General features: G+C 37.2%; 1 protein-coding gene across 2 annotated transcripts in view; it reads left to right on the top strand.

Moving 5' to 3' along the window:
- tmem266 (transmembrane protein 266) overlaps positions 1-20,013 on the top strand; it is a 95,382-nt gene that overhangs the window by 47,312 nt on the left and 28,057 nt on the right. For both annotated transcript variants that reach the window (XM_051099430.1, XM_051099428.1), the window contains 3 exons: positions 12,899-13,053; positions 17,619-17,692; positions 18,946-19,002. In XM_051099430.1, the coding sequence (XP_050955387.1) occupies positions 12,899-13,053; positions 17,619-17,692; positions 18,946-19,002 (286 nt within the window). The remainder of the gene's footprint in view (positions 1-12,898; positions 13,054-17,618; positions 17,693-18,945; positions 19,003-20,013) is intronic.

Here is a 20,013-nt window from a genome sequence, read left to right as displayed (position 1 = left end):
ACAATTACAGGAAATGAAGTCGCAGTTGTGAGATTTAAAGTCACATTCTGAGATAAAAAGCCACAGCTACAAGAAATTAAGTCGCAGTTGTGATAAAGTCACATTTTAAGCTAAATAGCCACAATTACAAGACATTAAGTTGCAGCTGTGATATTTAAAGTCACATTCTCAGCTATAAAACCACAATTACAAGAAATTAAGTCACAGTTGTGAGATTTAGTCACATTTTGAGCTAAAAACCACAATTACAAGAAATTAAGTCACAGTTGTGATATTTAAAGTCATATTTTAAGCTAAATAGCCACAATTACAGGAAATGAAGTCACAATTGTTAGATTTAAAGTCACATTCTGAGATAAAAAGCCAAAAATTACAATAAATTAACAAATACACAAACTGCTACATACAAGAAACTGCTACAATCATAAGATTTAAAGGCAGAGTCGTAAGACAGAGTCACATTCTAAGTTAAAAAGCCACAAATACAAGAAATTAAGTCTTGATTATGAAATATAAAGTCAAAATCATGAGATATAAAGTCACATTCTGAGATTCAATGGCAAGAATTACAAGAAATGTTGCAATTGTGAGATCAAATTAATGAGAAATAAATCCCAATTCTTAGATATAGTTACAGTTATGAAAAATGGTCACAATTTAGAAAAATATAGTCACAGTAAGCATTTTCTTTTTTTTTCTCTCTGATGCTAAAACAGGCTTCCATGCCGAATAATCTTCATCTATCATTTACTTTCCATTCCTGATGCAGCGGGTGTGAATCAGCTGTGTTGTATGATGAAACCATATAACCATGCCATTATAAGAAACCAAAGAGCAGGTTAAAAAGCCTTGGCTGCACTTGATAGATTGTTATTATTCCTCTTGGAAATATCTTATATATGCTGTGTGATTATTATGCTATTTATATATTTATTTTTGTGACGGCTGTAAGATTCCTTTTTAAAAATTATGCCTATCAAGGAACATAATGGTTTTGATCAGGCTATTGCAGGCAGACTCAGACAGATCTATTTTTCACCGGCTCATGCCAGTAATGATTTTTAGAATCAACAGTAATGGCTTTCCCGCTACTATGGGTTGGATTACTAATGTGATGGGGTTTTTGAGAGTGACATGCAATCGAGATATCTGTCAAAACACTGATCGGTTCTGGTGAAGATTTGCGGCTTCGTTCTTTGTTTTTGTTTGCCCTTTAGTTGTTCTCTAAAAGCCAAGACCCTCACTGAAGTTTACTGAGGCCAGTAACGTGATGCCGTTAATGCGACCACAAGTGAGGGTGATTTATGTGGAGGCTTGAAGGCGCTTGTGGTACAGCTTTGTGCTCCTTGATTGCTTTTTCTAAAAGTGATTTCCTCAGAGACCAACTTGATGCCTCCTCAACCTCTTGGTGCCGGAGACTCGCTGCCCGAGTTCGGCCATGGTGTACGTGTTCATGTGAACATATTCTTGGCTGTTCCATCTGGTACCTTGTGCTTTGGAAGTCATGAATAATTATGTGAGTTTATATACAGATGCTGTCCTGATTCCAGCTAAATCAGGGATTCAAAGAGATTTTGCAGAGCATTTTTTTCATGATGAGGTACCACTGATGTATATATGTTTACATTTAAAGCATATATATGTTCAAATATTTACTCAGTATTGGTTTCAAACCTAGAAGATGAAAACAGTAAATTTAAAAAAACACCCTCTTAAAATTAAGAATAATGCATGTTGCCATTTATTACATTTATCGAAAATTGTTATACAATAATACAGTACATTATGTTAATCAATTTATGCATAGTTTGTACATATTTTGGCCAAATTCTAAGCCAGCATTGCATGTAGGTTTTTTTTTTTTTTTTGTTTTGTTTTTTGAAAAGCACCAACATCAGCAAACCAATAATTATTTTTTAACTGATGAATATATTAAAATATTTTTTAAATTATTAGAATTATGTGTATTTAATTGTATAGCTGATGACCAATAAAGATATTAAAATATGTAAACTATTTAAATATATTTTAAATATTATAATTTGGTACAATAAAAGTTTTATAGTCAGCAACCAATAAATATTTTTAAATATTTAAAAATATATATATATTTTTTGTTTAGAAAATATTCATTTTAAGATGGATATTCAAAAAAATATAATATAAAAATATAATATTTCAAGAGTTGCCAAAGATTACATTTAACCGTATTATTAAATTAAATTAGTGTCTCAGTCTAAACATACAAATTAGGAAAACAAGCATAAAATTAAATGTTTAATATTGACAGACAAATTAAATATATATATATATAGTCAAAGTCCGGAACCTTAATCCGATTGAAATATTGTGGAAGGACCTGAAGCAAGCAGTTCATAGTAGGAAACACACCGATATCACAGGGTTCAAGTGTTTCTGTACTGAAGAATAGGCTAAAATTCCTACAAGCTGTTGTGCAGGACTGATCAGTGGTTACAAAATATGTTATTGCTTCAAAAAGAGGTCACACCAGATACTGAAAGCAAAGATTCACATACTTCCACAACTCACAAATATTTAACACTAGATCATGTTTCTCAGTAAATAAATGACAAAGTATTTTTTTGTCTCATTTGTTTGAATGGGTTCGCTTTGTCAACTTTCAGGACTTGTGTAAACATCTGATGATGTTTTGTGTTATATTTATGTAAAAATTTAGAAAATTCTAAAGGGTTCACAAACATTCAAGCAGCACTGTATATGGGAAGCCATTTCTGCCACTAAATATATAAAAATAAAAAAGTAAACTTTTTCTCTCACAATTCTGACTTTTTTTCTCGCAATTGTGAGTTTACATCTCACAATTCTGACTTTTTTTTTCTCAGAATTGCGTACAAAGTGGCAATTCTGAGAAAAAAGTCAGAATTGTGAAATATTAACTTGCAATTGCAAGAAAAAAGGTCAGAATTGTGAGATACAAACTCGCATTTCTGAGAAATAAGTTTTTATCTCGCAATCGTGACTATTTCTTGCAATTGTTCATTTATATTACGCAATTCTGAGAAAATTTAAGTTTATATCTTGCAATTCTGACTATAACATGCAGTTGCAAGTTGTTAAGTCACAATTGTGAGATATAAACTTTTATATCGCAATTCAGACAACATATCAGTCTTTTTTCCTCAAAATTGGACTCTATAACTCAGAACTGCAAGTTTATATCTCACAATTCTTAGAAAAAAGTCAGAATTGGTGAGATACAAACTCACATTTGCGAAAAAAAGTCACAATTGCCAAAATTGCTCACTCACAGTTGTTTATATCATGCAATTCTGACTTTATAACTCACAGTTGACCCGTCGAAAAAACCCGCCATCCTTAATTACTGTTGTTATATCTAACAAACAGTGCTGCTCTCACATTACACATCATGTTCTCACGCAGTGAAAAATACATTGCGGAGCAAAGAGGAACTGACAACAAGACAGAGCAGGTTACTTCTGGTATAAAACAAGGTGTCAGCTTTAAAATGTCATTTTTTAAGAAATTCAAATAATAAATACTGTTTTGTGGCTCTTTAATGTGTCGTGTTAGATCAATGTATTGCCTTATTAGATCAATGACACGTAAACCGATCGTCTTTTCTTTATTTAAAGTATGAAAAAAAACATTAATGAACATTTTAATGTATTTTATTTCAACGGCGGAGACATCAATTAATAGTTTTTTAAGTTTAATTCCACCGAAGTTAACCTACTCTCCTGTTTGTTTTGTTTGTCGGACAGAATGGCAGATTCAGCGTTATGATTGGTTAGTTCGCCTGTCAGTCAAGCTGTTTGCAAAGGGTCAATTGCGTTTTGTGCATCCCTGCTTATTTTTTAATACCAAAAAGTATTGCTAAAAGTAGTGTCATCTAAAAAAAAAAAACACTAATTAACACAATATTTTGTATTTCTTTTTGAACTGCATGAGAGGTATGATTGTGTGGTGTCCACAAATGACTGTTGTCTGTGAACAGCATTTCAAATCAGTAATTTTTAAGCCCTGTTTTGGTTAGGACAGCAAGTCTCCTCTCTAGAGTTTAGATAAAGCCTTTGAGTTTTCTCCCCCGTTCATTTTTCTCCTGGAGCAAGAGCGCGAGCGAGAGAATCAGTTTTTGACCGAGAGAGGCATGTATGACAGCACATTTCTCCAGTTCACGATCGATCAGTTTCATGGTGTAATTCAGCCCTCTCCAGTCGGACGTTTGCTGCGGTTCAATCTGTCTCTCCTGTGTCTCACATAGTGCTGATACTGATGTCTCTATAAACCTGTCCACTCCAGCACACGCATTTCCTGCCCGCTTCTTCCACTGTACGGCGTATACACGCAGGGTTAGCGAAAGTGCATATTAGCATTTCACATTTGGAAATGTATGTGTGTGGGGTACTGAATATTCGAAAGTCATTTGTGTTCTCCATGTAGAGATGATAGTCAAAGAAGTGTTTATCTTATGTCATTGACTTGCCTACACGTGCCCTAATGTTTAGCCTTCACCTCTAGTTTAACAGACTGTGGTCTGAGCCAGCAAGGGCATGTCCCGTTCTCATATGACCCAGGATCAGGCACCACTGTGACCTCGACAGGATTCGGTGCAGGAAAGGGGAAAGAGATCCAATCACCCTCTATAGCTCCACTCTGGAACTGGAGACAGCCAGTGTCCTTCTTACACAGCGGCTTTTTGTGCTGAAGTTTGTCTTGAACTTTCCCACCTCAGACTCATTCATGCATCACTTCAATACAGGTCACGCGTTGGGGTTTGAGTTTGACTAGCTGCTGCTCGCTCAGCATAAAATAACAACCTCCAACCATCGGCGTGTTTCACCATGGCACCTGGTCCCGGCGGTCTCACACTTTGTTTATACTACCCTTCCAGATTGCTGCTAGTACACTAATGCAGCTACAGCCAGAACTGCAATACCATACTTTATTTCACTGCACAATGATACCGATGTTCAGCTATTCCGATGGAAAGCATTTTTTTAGCATTTTTGGATACAGCCCCTGCATCTAAATATGCCTGCTTTCCTATAGTATAGAAGGTGAAAAACAGTACATGAAAAGAGTAGTATGTCTAAATTCATAGTATTCAAGACAAAAAATATCTGGATGACCCGCTGAAATTCTAAAGTGTGCATCTGATGAACACTTTACCATCCCATGAGGCCACTGAAGAGTCGGGAATGGCAGTGAAATGCCGACAGTATCCATACAGACAGTAGGGCTGCATGTTTAATCGAAGGCGATTGTCATACACATTTTTTCAGTGAAGCCTTTTGTGTAATCAGTAGTAAATCTCCAGCAGGTGCTTTCAGATGGAACAGCATTCATTACACAGAGCCGTAGCTCACTGAAAAGCTATGCTATATCGCATTCATTATCGCAGACGATTGAATCGCGCGATTATGAAATCGTTCGTGATAATGACAGCTGTTTGCGTAGCTTCTCAGTGAACTACAGCTCTGTTTAGAAATGCTGCTATATCTGAAAGCACATGAAAATACCACATTTAATAACATGTTTTTACTCCAGACTCACTTCATAACGTCAGTCAAGCATTGCTTCCCACCTACTCCTAGTACGAATACTATGGTAGCATGCTATTTCAAACACACCCCTATTTAAAGGGTCAACCTCCTAAGTATGTGGAAAGACAAGATAGCCTTTTGGTGCCTACTCTGCTCCACAGTGCATTTTTTTCCACAGTGACACACCTTATAGTGTTGGTGTTAGCGTTATCGTTAAGCTCCCTGCACCCTTCAATAAATCAGACAGTGTGCTGCATTTTACTGCTCAATCCTGGAAGAAGAAAGACCTTCATATGTACATTCTTCTATTCTTCATTATTTATTACCCGTAAATCCCAAATAATCACTCTCCTTCTGTCTCTAGGCTTGTTGGATTGTTGAATTAGATTTTGGTGAGACATCCATCTAAGCTTCAGAACGACATACACTTACACTGACGGAGGGACCCAGCCATATCTAGCTACCAGAATATGAACTGAGGGTGCACTTTTTTGAATGGTAGACATCTGCCTAACATCCTAGAACAGCGGTTCCCATCCTGGGGTCCACTCCTCCTTTCTGAGGGGACCAGTGTCAAATATGGTATGCTTTTATCCAAAGCGACTTACAAATGAGGACAATGGAAGCAAAATCAACAAGAAACTAGAAACGCTTCTATGGGACACTGTTAAGAACCAGCTGAAAATTATGTATTTGATTCGATACGTGGTCTCTCAGCATGCCGATCACATCAATCAATCACATTTTTATGTTGCAAAAGATGCTAGCCTGCTCTATGAGAGGTGTGGAAAGCTCAGCAGTGGCATCTCAGTCTCTACTGGGCTACAGTACTAGAGGGCTTGGGTTTTCTTATGTGTAACAAGTGGGGTTTCAAGGACAAAGAGTTGAGAACCACTGACCTAGAACACTCTAGCAGCCACCTAGCAATGCCTTGGCAACCATTCAGCCAACATCGTAGCAGTGCCTCAACAACCAACCATTTGCTTGTGAGGTACCCTAAAAATGTCTATTAAATGGCTACATATAAATGTAAGCAACTTAGCAAACAGTTAGTCATGTCCTAAAAACCACAATACCTATGGCTGCGTTTACACTGCAAGTCTTAATGCACAGATCTGATCTTTTCACCATATCCGATTTTTTACATTCACTTTAGACATGCCTCGTATCCAATATGTGTGTTTACACTAATCTCCCACCTAAAATCATTCCACTGACTTTTACAACCATGAGTGCAACGACTGACCCTCGAATTCTGGATGGACTTTTGTTTATTTATCTTTTCCAAAGTCAGCCAGGTTCACTCCTTTGACAAGAAGGAATGAGTACAAAATTTTCACATAAACAAGACTAGCTTTGATTTTCTATGTGAACACTTACAGGCGCTTCTCTGTCATAAAGACACCCCATTAAGAAACGTGATCCCAGTGTGCAAATGTGTCGCCCTTGCCTTATGGTGGCTCGCCACGGGGACCGGCTATCGCACATTGGCACACCTGTTTGGAGTGAGTTGCTCGTCGCTGTCATATTGTTCGCAATTTTTGCCTCACGGTAGAACGTGAGCTGCTCCACGAGTCTGTGAAGTTACCACGGGGAGAGGAACTTCAGAATGTGATTAGGGGGTTTTATACAACCTGGGTTTTCCCTCAATGTTATAGAACAGTGACGTAATTGACACAGAGAATTGGATATGCGTGTTTAGACGTAGGTCGGATGTCCAGATATCGAATATGTATCTGATTTAAAACCACATTTGGAAACGGCTCAGATCAGATGTGAAAAAAAGGATCTTGTGTGGATTTTTTTGTTTACACACTTGCATCAACTTCCGATCTGTGTCAGCTGCACCCTAGCAAGTACCAACCCTTTAGCAACCTCTAAGAACACCTTAGAAATTGCAGAGCAATGCCCTGGCAACCACCCACAGCACCTTAGTGTCACTTAGTAATGCCTTGGCCATCCAGAAGACCCTAGCAGCCTTCTAGAAATGCCATCCAGAGCACCCTAACAGCAACCTAGCAACACCTTGCCAACTATCCAGAACTCCGTAGAAGCCACCTTAGCAAACCATCCAGAACACCCTAGCAGCCTTCTAGCAATGCCATCCAGAACACCCTAACAGCAACCTAGCAACACCTTGCCAACTATCCAGAACTCCGTAGAAGCCACCTTAGCAAACCATCCAGAACACCCTAGCAGCCTTCTAGCAATGCCATCCAGAACACCCTAACAGCAACCTAGCAATACCTTGCCAACTATCCAGAACTCCGTAGAAGTCACCTTAGCAAACCATCCAGAACACCCTAGCAGCCACCTAGCAACACCTTGGCAACCATCTAGCAATGCCATCTAGAACATCCTTGCAGCAACCTTGCAAAGCCTTACCAACCATCCAGAACACCCTAGCAGCCTTCTAGCAGTGCTATCCAGAACACCCTAGCAGCAACCTAGCAGCATCTTGGCACCAATCCAGAACGCCCTAGCAGCCAACAGCAGCACCTTGGCAACTATCTACCAATACCATCCAGTAGACCCTAGCAGCAACCTAATAACACCTTGACAACTATCCAGTGCTCCCTAGAAGCCACCTATCAACATCTTGGCAACCATCCAGAACAACCTAGCAGCCACTAAGCAATGCCTTGTCAACTATCCAAAACACCCTAGCAGCCTTCTAGCAATGCTATTCAGAACACCCTAGCAGCAACCTAGCAACATCTTGGCACCAATCCAGAATACCCTAGCAGCCAACAGCAGCACCTTGGCAACCATCTACCAATACCATAGCAGCAACCTAATAACACCTTGACAACTATCCTGGACTCCCTAGAAGCCACCTATCAACATCTTGGCAACCATCCAGAACAACCTAGCAGCCACCTAGCAACACCCTGGCAACCATCTAGCAATGCCATCTAGAACATCCTGGCAGCAACTTTGCAATGTCTTGTCAACCATCTAGAACACCCTAGCAGCCACCTAGCAATGCCTAGGCAACCATCCATTACACCTTAGCAACCATCCAGTAATGCCATCCAGTACACCCTAGCAACAATCTAGCAATGCCTTGCCATCTATCCAGAAGGCCCTGGAAGCCACCTAGCAACACCTTGACAACCACCCAGAACACCTTAGCAGCAACCTAGCAGTTCCTTGGTAATCATTTAGTACACATTAGCAGCAACTTAGCAACACCTTGCCGACTGTTCAGAACTTCCTAGCAGCCACCTAGTCACACTTTGACAACCAACTCTAACACCGTAGCAGCCCCCTAGCAACACCGTAGCAACCATCCTGAACACCATGGTAGTGCCTTAGCAATCAACCAATTACTTGTTAGGTCCCTCATTTATAAGTCGCTTGGGAAAAATCTTCTGAAGAATGATACATATATATTGGTAAACAACCTAGCTATCTAACTACACTCTAGTGACCACCCAGAATACCACAGCAACACCCAAATGCACACCAAACTCTTAGTGATCGCTCAGAACACCTTAAAAATGCTGAGCCATGCCCTGGTAACCAACTACAACAACATAGCAGCCATTTAGCGACGTCTTAGCAACAACCCAGATCACCTTAGCATCCGCCTAGCAACACCTTAGCAACCACCCAGAACATCCTGGCAGTGCCCAAGTAACCAACTTGTTGCTTGTCACATTCCTTGTTTGTAAGTTGCTTATTATAAAACATTTGTTAAATGACGAAATGTAAACAACCTAGCGAGCATCTAGCTAAACCCCAGCAACCACTCACACTAACACAGCCACACCCACACACACACACCAACCCCTTAGAGACTGCTCATAACCATCCTTAATGACCGCATAGTCATCTTAAAAAATGCCTACCCCTTCTTGAACACTTTAGCAACAACCCAGAACAACTTAGTATCCCCCTAGTAATGCCTTGACAACCATCCAGAATACCCTAGCAACCAGTCATTTTTGTAAGGTTCCTCATTTGTAAGTCACATCTATTAGAAAACCTTAGAAACTGCCTAGCTGTGGCAGCCACTCTAAATATCCTAACAATACCCTAACAACCTCCAAGAATACCTTAGTAACACCCTAGCAACAACTGCTGAAGAGGATAGTATGTGTAAAATAGTCACTGTAATGAATTTTTGTGCAAAAAACACAGTAAGTAATCTTATCAAATGTTATCAAGTTATAATCAAATGCAGTATGTGCTGATAAGAGCTTAGTGTTGTCGAGCCATCAGGGAATTTGGAGTTTGCACTTTTAGGAGGGCGTAAAGTTACGGAATGCTAAGGTGGTATTATTAGACACCAGTGCTCAGCCAAGCACACAGATTCCATGTCTGATCTGCCCTTCCTGCTCGGACCGCACAAGGGCGAAGCCCAAAGCGTGCAAATATAGTCCATCTGATCAAATGAAGGCGCGGCCATGCTGTTAAGCAATCATCTTTTTGGCTGCGTCTGATAAGTGGAGTCTGTACTCTCCAGATGGTGTGTGTGTATGCATGTTTGTACGTGTGTTTGTGTGTGTCTATGGATGCAACTCAGAGAGCCACAGGATGAGGTCAGTCTGGCCACACTGATCAGTCTTTCCCATGCTGCCAAGATCAGAATCCGCTCCCAAGAGAAGAAGCCCGGGACGCACAGCACGGGCTTGGAGCTCAGTCTGGAAAATAGTGCGCAAATGCTCAAGTTCCAACAAAAAAGAGATAAAAGAGAGCATACTTGGTGCCAACATGGTTCCAAAGTAGTGAGGAACTGTAATGGATTCCTGGATTCCGGTTTTGGCTCTGTAACAGTGAAAACCTGGGCAGTTTGGAATGGAATACTAACATACTTATACTGTATACTGGATATTATCTATTTGTTTATTTATTTATTTATAAGTTGAAGCGGAAGGGGGAATTGTTCTCATAGAATGGATAGCACACATTGATGATAAATTGATGAGTCCACCTCCGAGGTCATGCCCCCAGATCTGAGATCAGCCTGTGGCAGTGGAATAGCAGTAGATGATATGAGAGTCAGGAAGGAAGAGTGAGAGGAGCACAGAAAAAGCAGGAGGGAATAAGACCCCTCAACAGGGCAATTCAATTAGTCTGCTTTTAGAGGAGCGAGGAAAAGAGAGATAGTGAGAAAATGTGATTAATCAAAGTGAGTCACACTCACAAGAGCATCCACTGAAAGGTTTACTGCCTAACAAAATTTGAAAAACACAATTAAACTGAAGGCTATAAGCAATTGCAACTAATCAAGTGAATTTTGGCAGCTCCTTTACATAAAATGAAAGTGAGTGGGGCCCGGGACCGATGAGCTCCAAAAATGAAGGCCATGAAGATGCCATTAATGTAGTCCATATGACTTATAGTAATTCCAAGTCTCCTGAAGTCATACAGTAGCTATATGCCAAGAACAAACTGATGTGTAAAAACCTAAACATTTCTCATTATAATACTAAATAAATCTCTTATTTCATGAGTTTAGGGTTATTGTAATTATTAGATAATTTAAGGACAGTAGATGCTATATTGTATATAGATCTAAACATGTATGTAGAAGTTAACATGACTCTGAAAGTAGATGTAAACTTGTACATACAAGTCAAAATAGAAGTAAACTTGCATGTAAAAATGAATTTGTATGACTGTGTAGAAGTAGGCTTTTATGAACAAACAGAAGCAAACAAGTAAAAACAGAAGTAAACTTGTAAGTAAACTTGACAAGTATACTTTTATGTACAGGTATATTTTTACTTTTACAAGTAAATGTAAACTTGTACACGTTCATACAAGTTTACATTTACAAAAAAGTTTACTTGTACAGTAAACATTTTAATGAACAAATAAAAGCAAATTTGTATGTAAAACAAAGTATACTTGTATGTACAATTAAACTTTTACTTACAAGTAGAAATAAAGTAAACTTGTATGTAAAAGTAAACTTGATAAGTGAACTTTTATGTACAAAACAAAAGCAAAATTGTATGTACATTACTGTTTACTTTTGCATAAAAGATTACTTTTACAAGTAAACTTGAAGTTTCAAGTAGAAATAGAAGTAAACATATGTAAAAGTAAACTTGAAAAGTAAACTTATGTATAAACAGAAGCAAACTTGAATGTACATTAATGTTTACTTTTATATAGAAGTTTTTGTAATTTTTTATATAAAATTTTACTTTTACAAATAAACTTGTGTTTACAAGTAGAAATACAAGTAAACTTGTATGTTAAAGTAAACTTGACTAGTAAATTTTATGTACAAACATAAGCAAAATTTTATGCACATTATTGTTTACTTTTATCTACAAGTTTGCCTTTATCTGTACATTAAAGTTTACTTTTACAAGTAAACTTCTACTTACAAGTAGAAATATAAGTAAACTTGTATGTAAAAGTAACCTGACAAACTTTTATGTACTTTGTTAACCTTTATATACAAGTTTGCTTCTATTTGTAAGTTTACTTCTACAAGTAAACTTGTACCTACATGTAGAAATAGAAGTAAGCTTGTATGTAAAAGTAAACTTGAAGCAAACTTTTACGCATGTTAATATTTACTTTTATATACAAGTTTGCTTCTATATGTTCATGAAAGTTTACTTTTACAAGTAAACTTTTACATACAAGTAGAAATAGAAGTAAAGTTGTATGTACAAACAGACGTTTACTTTTATGTAGAAGTTTGTGTCAATTTTTATATAAAAGTTTACTTTTACAAACTTGACTAGTAAACTTGTATGTACTTTTACATATTTTATATATTTACTTCTATTTACATAAAAGTTTACTATTACAGTAAACTTCTACTTACAAGTAGAAATAGAAGTCAACATGTATGTAAAAGTAACCCTGACAAACTTTTTTGCACAAATAGAAGCAAACGTTTATGTACATTAATATTTACCTTTATATACAAGTTTGCTTCTATATGTACATGAAAGTTTACTTTTACAAGTAAACTTGTACTTACAAGTAGAAATAGAAGTAAACTTGTATGTTAAAGTAAACTTGACAAGTAAACTTTTGTGTACAAACAAAAGCAAACTTTTACGCATGTTAATATTTCCTTTTATATACAAATTTGCTTCTATATGTACATGAAAGTTTACTTTTACCAGTAAACTTCTACTTACAAGTGGAAATAGAAGTAATTTTGTATGTAAAAATAAACTTGACAAACTTTTATGTAAAAATAGAAGCAAACTTGTACAGGTGTTTACCTTTATATACAAGATTTCCTTTTATACATAAGTTAGTAAACAAGTAAAAGTAAACTTGTATGTAAATGCAAAAATATACTTGTATGTATAAGTAAATCTCTTATTTCTCTCTCTCTTTCTGTTTCTTTCGCTGTATTTGATCTGCAGGTCTAACTGGCTAAAGCCGTGCTGCGGGAGGAGAGCAGCGCTGTGGCAGGTGTGTTTGCTGAGTGCTGGCTTCAACTGTTTCCTGGTGGCCTGTGTCATCTTGGTGGTGCTCTTACTGACTGTGGAACTGCTCATTGATACCAAGCTCCTACAATGTGAGTATGAGAAGGAGTTCAGGTTCCCTTTTAGAAGCCATTCTGTGCTTGGAATGAGGATTTACTATCTAGTTGTTTCCAAATATGCTCTGACATATCACACAATGCCTCTTACTGTTTAAAGGATTTAGATTTGGTCTACACTGTATGTTTTTGATTCACTACAAAGAAATTGCTTAAAAGGTCATTTATACAGAAATCAGACCACACTGGTCAAGCTATATGTCATTTGTTTGGGATCTGGATTACTGTGATCACACTGTATATTCATAATTCCATAGAAAAGAACCAGCTCATAAGAGTCATTCTGCTTTTTGATTCACTGGAAAGAAATAGGCCATATGAGTCATTTGTTTGGAACTTAAGACTACATTGTCACATTGTATGTTTCCGATTCCCTAAAGAGAAACATCTCTAAAGAGTCATTTGTTTGGGACTCAGACAACACTGGTTGGGCTGTACATTTTCTCATTCACTAGGAAGAAATAGTTTATAAGAGTTATTAGTTCAGAAATCTAATGACTGCTCATAAGAGTCATTCGTTCTAGAATCAGACACACTGGTCAAGCTGTATGTAATTTGTTTGGGATTCAGATTACTTTAGTCACGCTGTATGTTTTGATGTCATCTAGATAAACAGAAGAGATCTTGCCTCTGTGACCCCCTTTACACGTTCTCCATTAAGTGTTGAAACATGGCAGGGACATTTTTAAGCCCAAAAGGCATTACCTTAAAATTAAATAACCCAGATTTCAAAGTATTTTAAAATAATAATAATAATTTATTCAGTCAGTTCTGAATAAGAACTGGTTCTCATTTCCCAACCTAAGACATTCACACTACCTTGGTTGCACTGTATGTTTTTGATCCCCTAAAAATAAAAGATTCAAAAGAGTCATTTGTTTGGAATTTAGACAACACTGATTGCACAGTATGTTTTTGTCACACTAGGGTGAATTAGGTCATAAAAGTATTTTTTTCAGGAGTCAAGCCACATTGGTCATTTGTTTGAGATTCAAACTATAGTAGTATGTTTTTGATTCACTAAAAAGAACTGACTCGAGATTCGTTCTGGGATCAGAAAACCTTTTGATTATTCAGTCAGTTCTGAATAAGAACTGGTTCTCATTTCCCAACCCAATAAATCACATGCATTTTATATTTGCATAACAATACATTTATCTTTTAACAATTTAAAAAATTCTATGAATACAGTATACAAACACTATCTCTCATAAGCTATACGTCTGCAATTGTTGATCTAATCTCTGCGGAGATTATTCTCAATAAACACATTGTGAATGACATTTGCTTAGCTGGTATTTGCCTGGACATTTTCATTTCTCATAAGAGCCTATTGTAAATCTGACCAGAGATCCCCATTCATACTACAGCGAAAAAATCACGGCTCAGTGTGCAGATGAGTGCGCACTAAAGAGAGAAATGTGAGAGATGACAGAAGCATAAGTCAGCCTATATCTCTCTGTCTTCTCTGGCCTTTACAAAGTCCTGATAGACAGATGGAGGGGGGGAGAGACGGATGGGTGCAGTGGAGGAGTGCAGGACAACGACCGGCCGGTGAGATTAATGGAAGGAGGGATTGAGGGAGATGAATGGACTGATGGACAGATCAGTGAACAGAGCAAACTAAGACATATGGGCCGGGAGATTGGCGGCGTGTGGAGCAAGCGAGTGAGAGAGGGGGTGATAACTGAATGCAGTAGATCTCTTGCACCGTAATAGAGTGGATAAATAGACAGATGCAGGGCGCGGATGGGTGGAATATCATATCACAAATGCCTAATTCTTTCAGTTCAGGCGGCTGCGGTAATGAGACTGAGCAGCCACTGTCCTCGGCTTGCTACAGGGATGCGATGCATGTGGAAAATTTGGCATCCCTCTTGAAAAGTCCCTGTAAGGGGGGAGTTTCATATGAGAATAATTCTGAGAAAGAAATTCCCCATTTTGTATAATTCAAGGAATTCTTGCAATGCATGATCAAATAGCTTACCATCATGTGAGGTTTAAATTAGGGATGGGCGATATTAGAGATATTACACACTTGTATGTGTCAAAATGCCCATCTTTGCAAGTATCCTTGTACTTGTAAGTGAAAGCATATAGCTGAGAAAGAAAACATGTAACAGTATATTGGATCTGGGCAGCTCTTTTTTATATATTTCTGCTGTCTTGTCATTCATGTTAATCAAACAACAAAAGAGAGAAAATCTCTCACTGCTCTTGACTAAATCGCCTTTGTAACTGTAAGAAGAAGAAATATATATTTAATTTACACAGTGAAGAATATGCAGTGTTTCTATACATTTGATTACTTTATACAGTGTATGTAGCATTTCTTATTTATTTGTCCTATTGTAGTTTTTTGTCTTATTTAATCACTGTTTACTGTTCTTCAGTAAGATTGAGTGTTTTTTTTTTTTATTTTAATTTAGGATAGTATTGGGGTGGGTTTATATTGACACTGATGACAAGAATTATTAAATTTCTATGATCTCTTTCTATGATTTTATATGATAAAGACCTTATTTAAAGCAAAAATATATTGTGATATATATTATCTACATTTCAATAATTTATTAATTTTTTTGTGTTGGTAAAAGTTTCAATAGGCTGGTTTCACAGACAAGACTTAGAAAGGCAGGATTAGGCCATAGTTCAATTTGGACATTAAAAGTAATTTTTGTAAACATGCCTTAGAAAAAACATTACTGGTGTCCACCTTGAAACAGCATCTTGGACCATATTGGAATTGCTCAGTTTCTTCTTCTTCTCCAAAATGAATCACATTTTTTAGGGCCTAAACATGCTCAAAAAGCATAAAAAAAAAAAAATTACATCTGATATGGGTATCAGAAGTGGGCGTAGCAAAATGGCTCAATAGCACCACCTGTAAAATTTCAACTATGTTTCACATACATGTATGAAATTCGGTAGACACATGCAACACACCAAAGCCAACAAAAAAGTCCCTTGGTATGAAGTCCGAAACCCAACAGGAAGTCTGTTATTTTGATTTTTCTCAACAAGTTTTGTGCTGTTTTTGCCATTTTCAGGCGTTGTATTTAAACAAGCTCCTCATAGAGATTTAAACAAATCAACACCAGATTTGGTCAGTGTAATCTAAAGTCCTTTGTGACATTAAATTGCAAAGATCTTGAGTTTTTGTTGAAGAGCGTGGTCGTGGTGGCCTGACAAACTTTGATGTTTTGCCATGAAACAGGAAGTTGTTATAATTCAGGCATACAATGTCCGATCTGCACAAAAATTCACATTCGATAAGAGTTCTGTCCTGAACACAAGCCCATGCCCACATTCAGTTATAGTCATACCTGCTGCTAGAGATTTAATGACAACAACATTATATTTGGTCAGTCCACTCTTTACAATGTTAAATTGCAAAGATCTTGAGTTTTCGTTAAAGGGCATGTCCGTGGCACCTTGACAAAGTTTAATGTTTCGCCATGGAAAAAATTGTTGTAACTCAGACATACAATGTCCGATCTGCCCCAAACATCACTCGTTTGATAAGAGTCCTGGCCTGACAACATCTAAAGGCCAATATTCAGGTATAACCATAGCGTCACCTGTTGGCGACAAAATATGTCATGTTTTACACTAACTCAAACATACCATGTTCAATCTGCATCAAACTTCATATGTTTGATTAAAGCCCTGGCCTGAAGAATTAAATCAGAAGCATCGTATTAGACAGTCATAGTGAAATCAAAGTTTAGCCTTTTCACCTTCATTTTCCTAGTCTTTTTGTGTATTATTTTTATCAAAGTGTAATGTAATATGATAATATGATCCATTATTTGATGACTTTTTTGGCTTATATGATCCAGTCAATTCCTAATGTAAAAAAACAAGTACTACCTTGCAAATTGGATTTTGAACACGGTTTTTTATAAAAATAATTGGAAAAAATAGCATTCTGAAACAGTTTTAAGTGAAATGAAGTGAACTGTTTTAAAATGATACATTAAATGAACTGATTCACTAAAATTATTTAAACTTCTCAACTGTCTAAAGACAGTTTTATTCAAAAGCTTGTCAACTCTCTTGGAAGTTTCACCAAAGCTGCATTTTTTAATCAAAAATACAGTAAAAATAGTAATATTGTAAAATATTATTACAATTTCAAATAATTGTTTTATATTTCAAGATATAATTTATTCCTGTGATGCAAAGCTGAATTTTCAGAATCATTACTCCGGTCTTCTGTGTCTCCTGATCTCTAAATCAATCTAATCTGCTAATTTGATGCTCAAGAAACATTTATTATTATCAATTTCTTAATATTTTTGTGGAAACTGTGATACATTTTTATTCATGATTCTGTGACGAATAGAAAGTTTGGAAGAACAAAACTTATTTGAAATAGAAATCTATTGTAACAATGTAAGTCTTTACTGTAAATTTTGATGAATTTAATGTCATTGGTGAATAAAACATGAAAAAAAATCTTGACCCCAAACTTTTGAGATATTTGACTGTATTATACTCTGATTTTAGTAAAAATCTCTTTTGAATTGTTTCCACAGTTAATAATGCATTCCAGTTCGCCTGTATCATCCACTGGATCAGCCTGGTCATCTTGTCCGTGTTCTTCACTGAGGTGAGTGTGAATCTGTGTAGTATCTTAGGGAAGATCTTGCTTTTCGTCTGGAAAAAATACCCTAGTAACATACTGTGCTCAAATTTGCCAAAATACATTTCTTATTAAACATTTGTCATCAAGTTCTTCCAAAACTAAATTATCTGAGGTATACTATACACATTAATGTTATGTATAACATATGACTATGAAGGAATGTTTGGAGAAACATCTGACACGATTGCTAAAAAAACAACATGTCAGCATTAAAAGTGCTTAAAGGTCACAGGCCACTAAAACAACTAAGATGCTGAGACTAAGAAAATCATGATTTACACTGAGCCACCAGGCTTTCTAGAAATAGCTTCTTTTACAACTATCAATATAGTTGGTTTCAAATTAATGGTGCCGCGATGAGACGTTTGGAGGTATTTGATGTAAGGTCTCGTCTGAATGTTTATGCTGTAGGGGCGTCTTAATTGAACCCAAGAAAAAGCAGTTTCACATAGTGCTGTTACTGTACTTTAAAAGTGTGTGTGTGTCGTAACACGTGCTGACTTCTATTGATTCCCATTTCTTCAGATCTGGTTGCATTTGTCTCTGGCTCTTTTAAAGCAGACTTGCATTTATTTCCTTCAACTTGCGTTTTACGCATCGATAAAGGCTCAAGAGACAGGAAGGCCCGAAAGTTTCAGCGTCACATGTTTTAGAGAGCGAAGTAGGGATAGAAAACGATAAAAGGACTACCGTGTGCCACCTGAGTCAGCAGTCACTAAAACAGCTTCTCCTTCGAGTGCTTCGATGAGATCTCGCCCGCTTGCGAGTTTATGAATACATATTGCAGGTCACTGATAAATTATGAGCTGCGTTCTGAGACGAGATGAAAGAAAAAAATGACTCTGGTTGGAAATGGGTTTTGCAGAGGTTATTTCGCCACCAAATGGAGGTGAATTCTGTTGCCGCCACATCTCGATATCACTTAGATTTCGAATTACCCTACGTACACATTTTCCCCGCAAGCTCATTATTTACGTTTGCTGTTCGTGGGTCACTGGAAAAGTAATGTTTGCCTGTTTCTTTCTCTTTTTTTTGCCCAAGGCCTCTGTCTTGCCTTTCACTACACGCGCTCTTGTGGATGATTTCCTAGAATGCAATGTGCTGAAGCGTCAGAAATCTGATCAGTGATTTTCATTAATCAGCTTCTTTCTTCCTTTCTTTGAATAGGTCTTTTCCACTTATATGCTCTTTCTTCCATGTCTCTCTTCTTCTCCCAGACTGTCTTTAGGATTGTGGTGCTCGGGATTTGGGATTATATAGAGAACAAAGTTGAGGTAAGCTCCCTGGGGCCCCATTAGTACAGGGGGGAAAACAGAGAGAAGAGGCGAGCCCTTGAAACTTAATGAAGGATGAGTCTCTCTGGCGCTGTGATACACTCTCAATGTCACATTGTAGCCTGAGCAGGAGAGGATCCATTGCCAACTGCACTCTGATTGGCTGTTCAGTTTTATCGACCCTGCCTACTTATTTGCATAAAAAATATCGCATTTTTGTCTTATCTGGCTGATATGAATGCTTTTAAAAGAGCATCTATTGATTAGTTTAAGGTGCACTCTCTCTCTCTCTCTGTCTCTCTCTCTGTATATATATGTATCAGGGGGCATTTCCTCTAAGGAGGCAAGGGAGAGAGTCTCTCAAAAATTGGATGAGAAAAAAATAAAACGGTGCAACTATTACAAAATATGACATGAAAAGCATATAAATCACTTGTTTTTCTAAAGAAACATTGTCCAACAGTGACACCAGCAGGTAAAGTTACAGCGGGAGTCCGCGTCTCTCTTGCCTCCCCTGAGCCCATTAAGTTTTAACAGACCCCCTAAAGCTTGCAGTGAGTTTGGTGGGGGGTAATTGGGAATGGGGGGAAAGTCAGGTAAGTGGATTCAATGCCTCTATCGCGATATGATTGGATATGACTGGTTATGATCGGCTGTAATTGGTTCATGCAATAAATCCCGCCTCTTGTGTTTGTGCGCGTTCTGTGTTTGCGAATCAGTCTGAATGAACAATATAATGACGTTAATGGAACGACTTATTTAAAAAAGTAAGTAAACAACTCACACATTTAAATATAACCATTTTGTTATGTCAAAATAAGACATAAAAAGGCATGAAAACATGATTTGTGAGAGTTTTTAGTGAGTAATCTGCTTAAAGTAGTTTAAAGTAATTTAAAGTAAATCTCTGTGTCTGTGATCAATAATTACAGAGCTTTGATGACTGATTATTCGAAAAATTCAAAAATGGTTAAAGTAAACTATTAAAAAGAAGAGCTGAGCATAAGTTCA

The sequence above is a fragment of the Labeo rohita genome, chromosome 25 (genome assembly GCF_022985175.1).
Source record: "Labeo rohita strain BAU-BD-2019 chromosome 25, IGBB_LRoh.1.0, whole genome shotgun sequence".
Lineage (NCBI taxonomy): Eukaryota > Metazoa > Chordata > Actinopteri > Cypriniformes > Cyprinidae > Labeo > Labeo rohita.
Note: the sequence above shows the minus strand (reverse complement) of the source record. Positions and strands in the feature narration are given on the sequence as shown.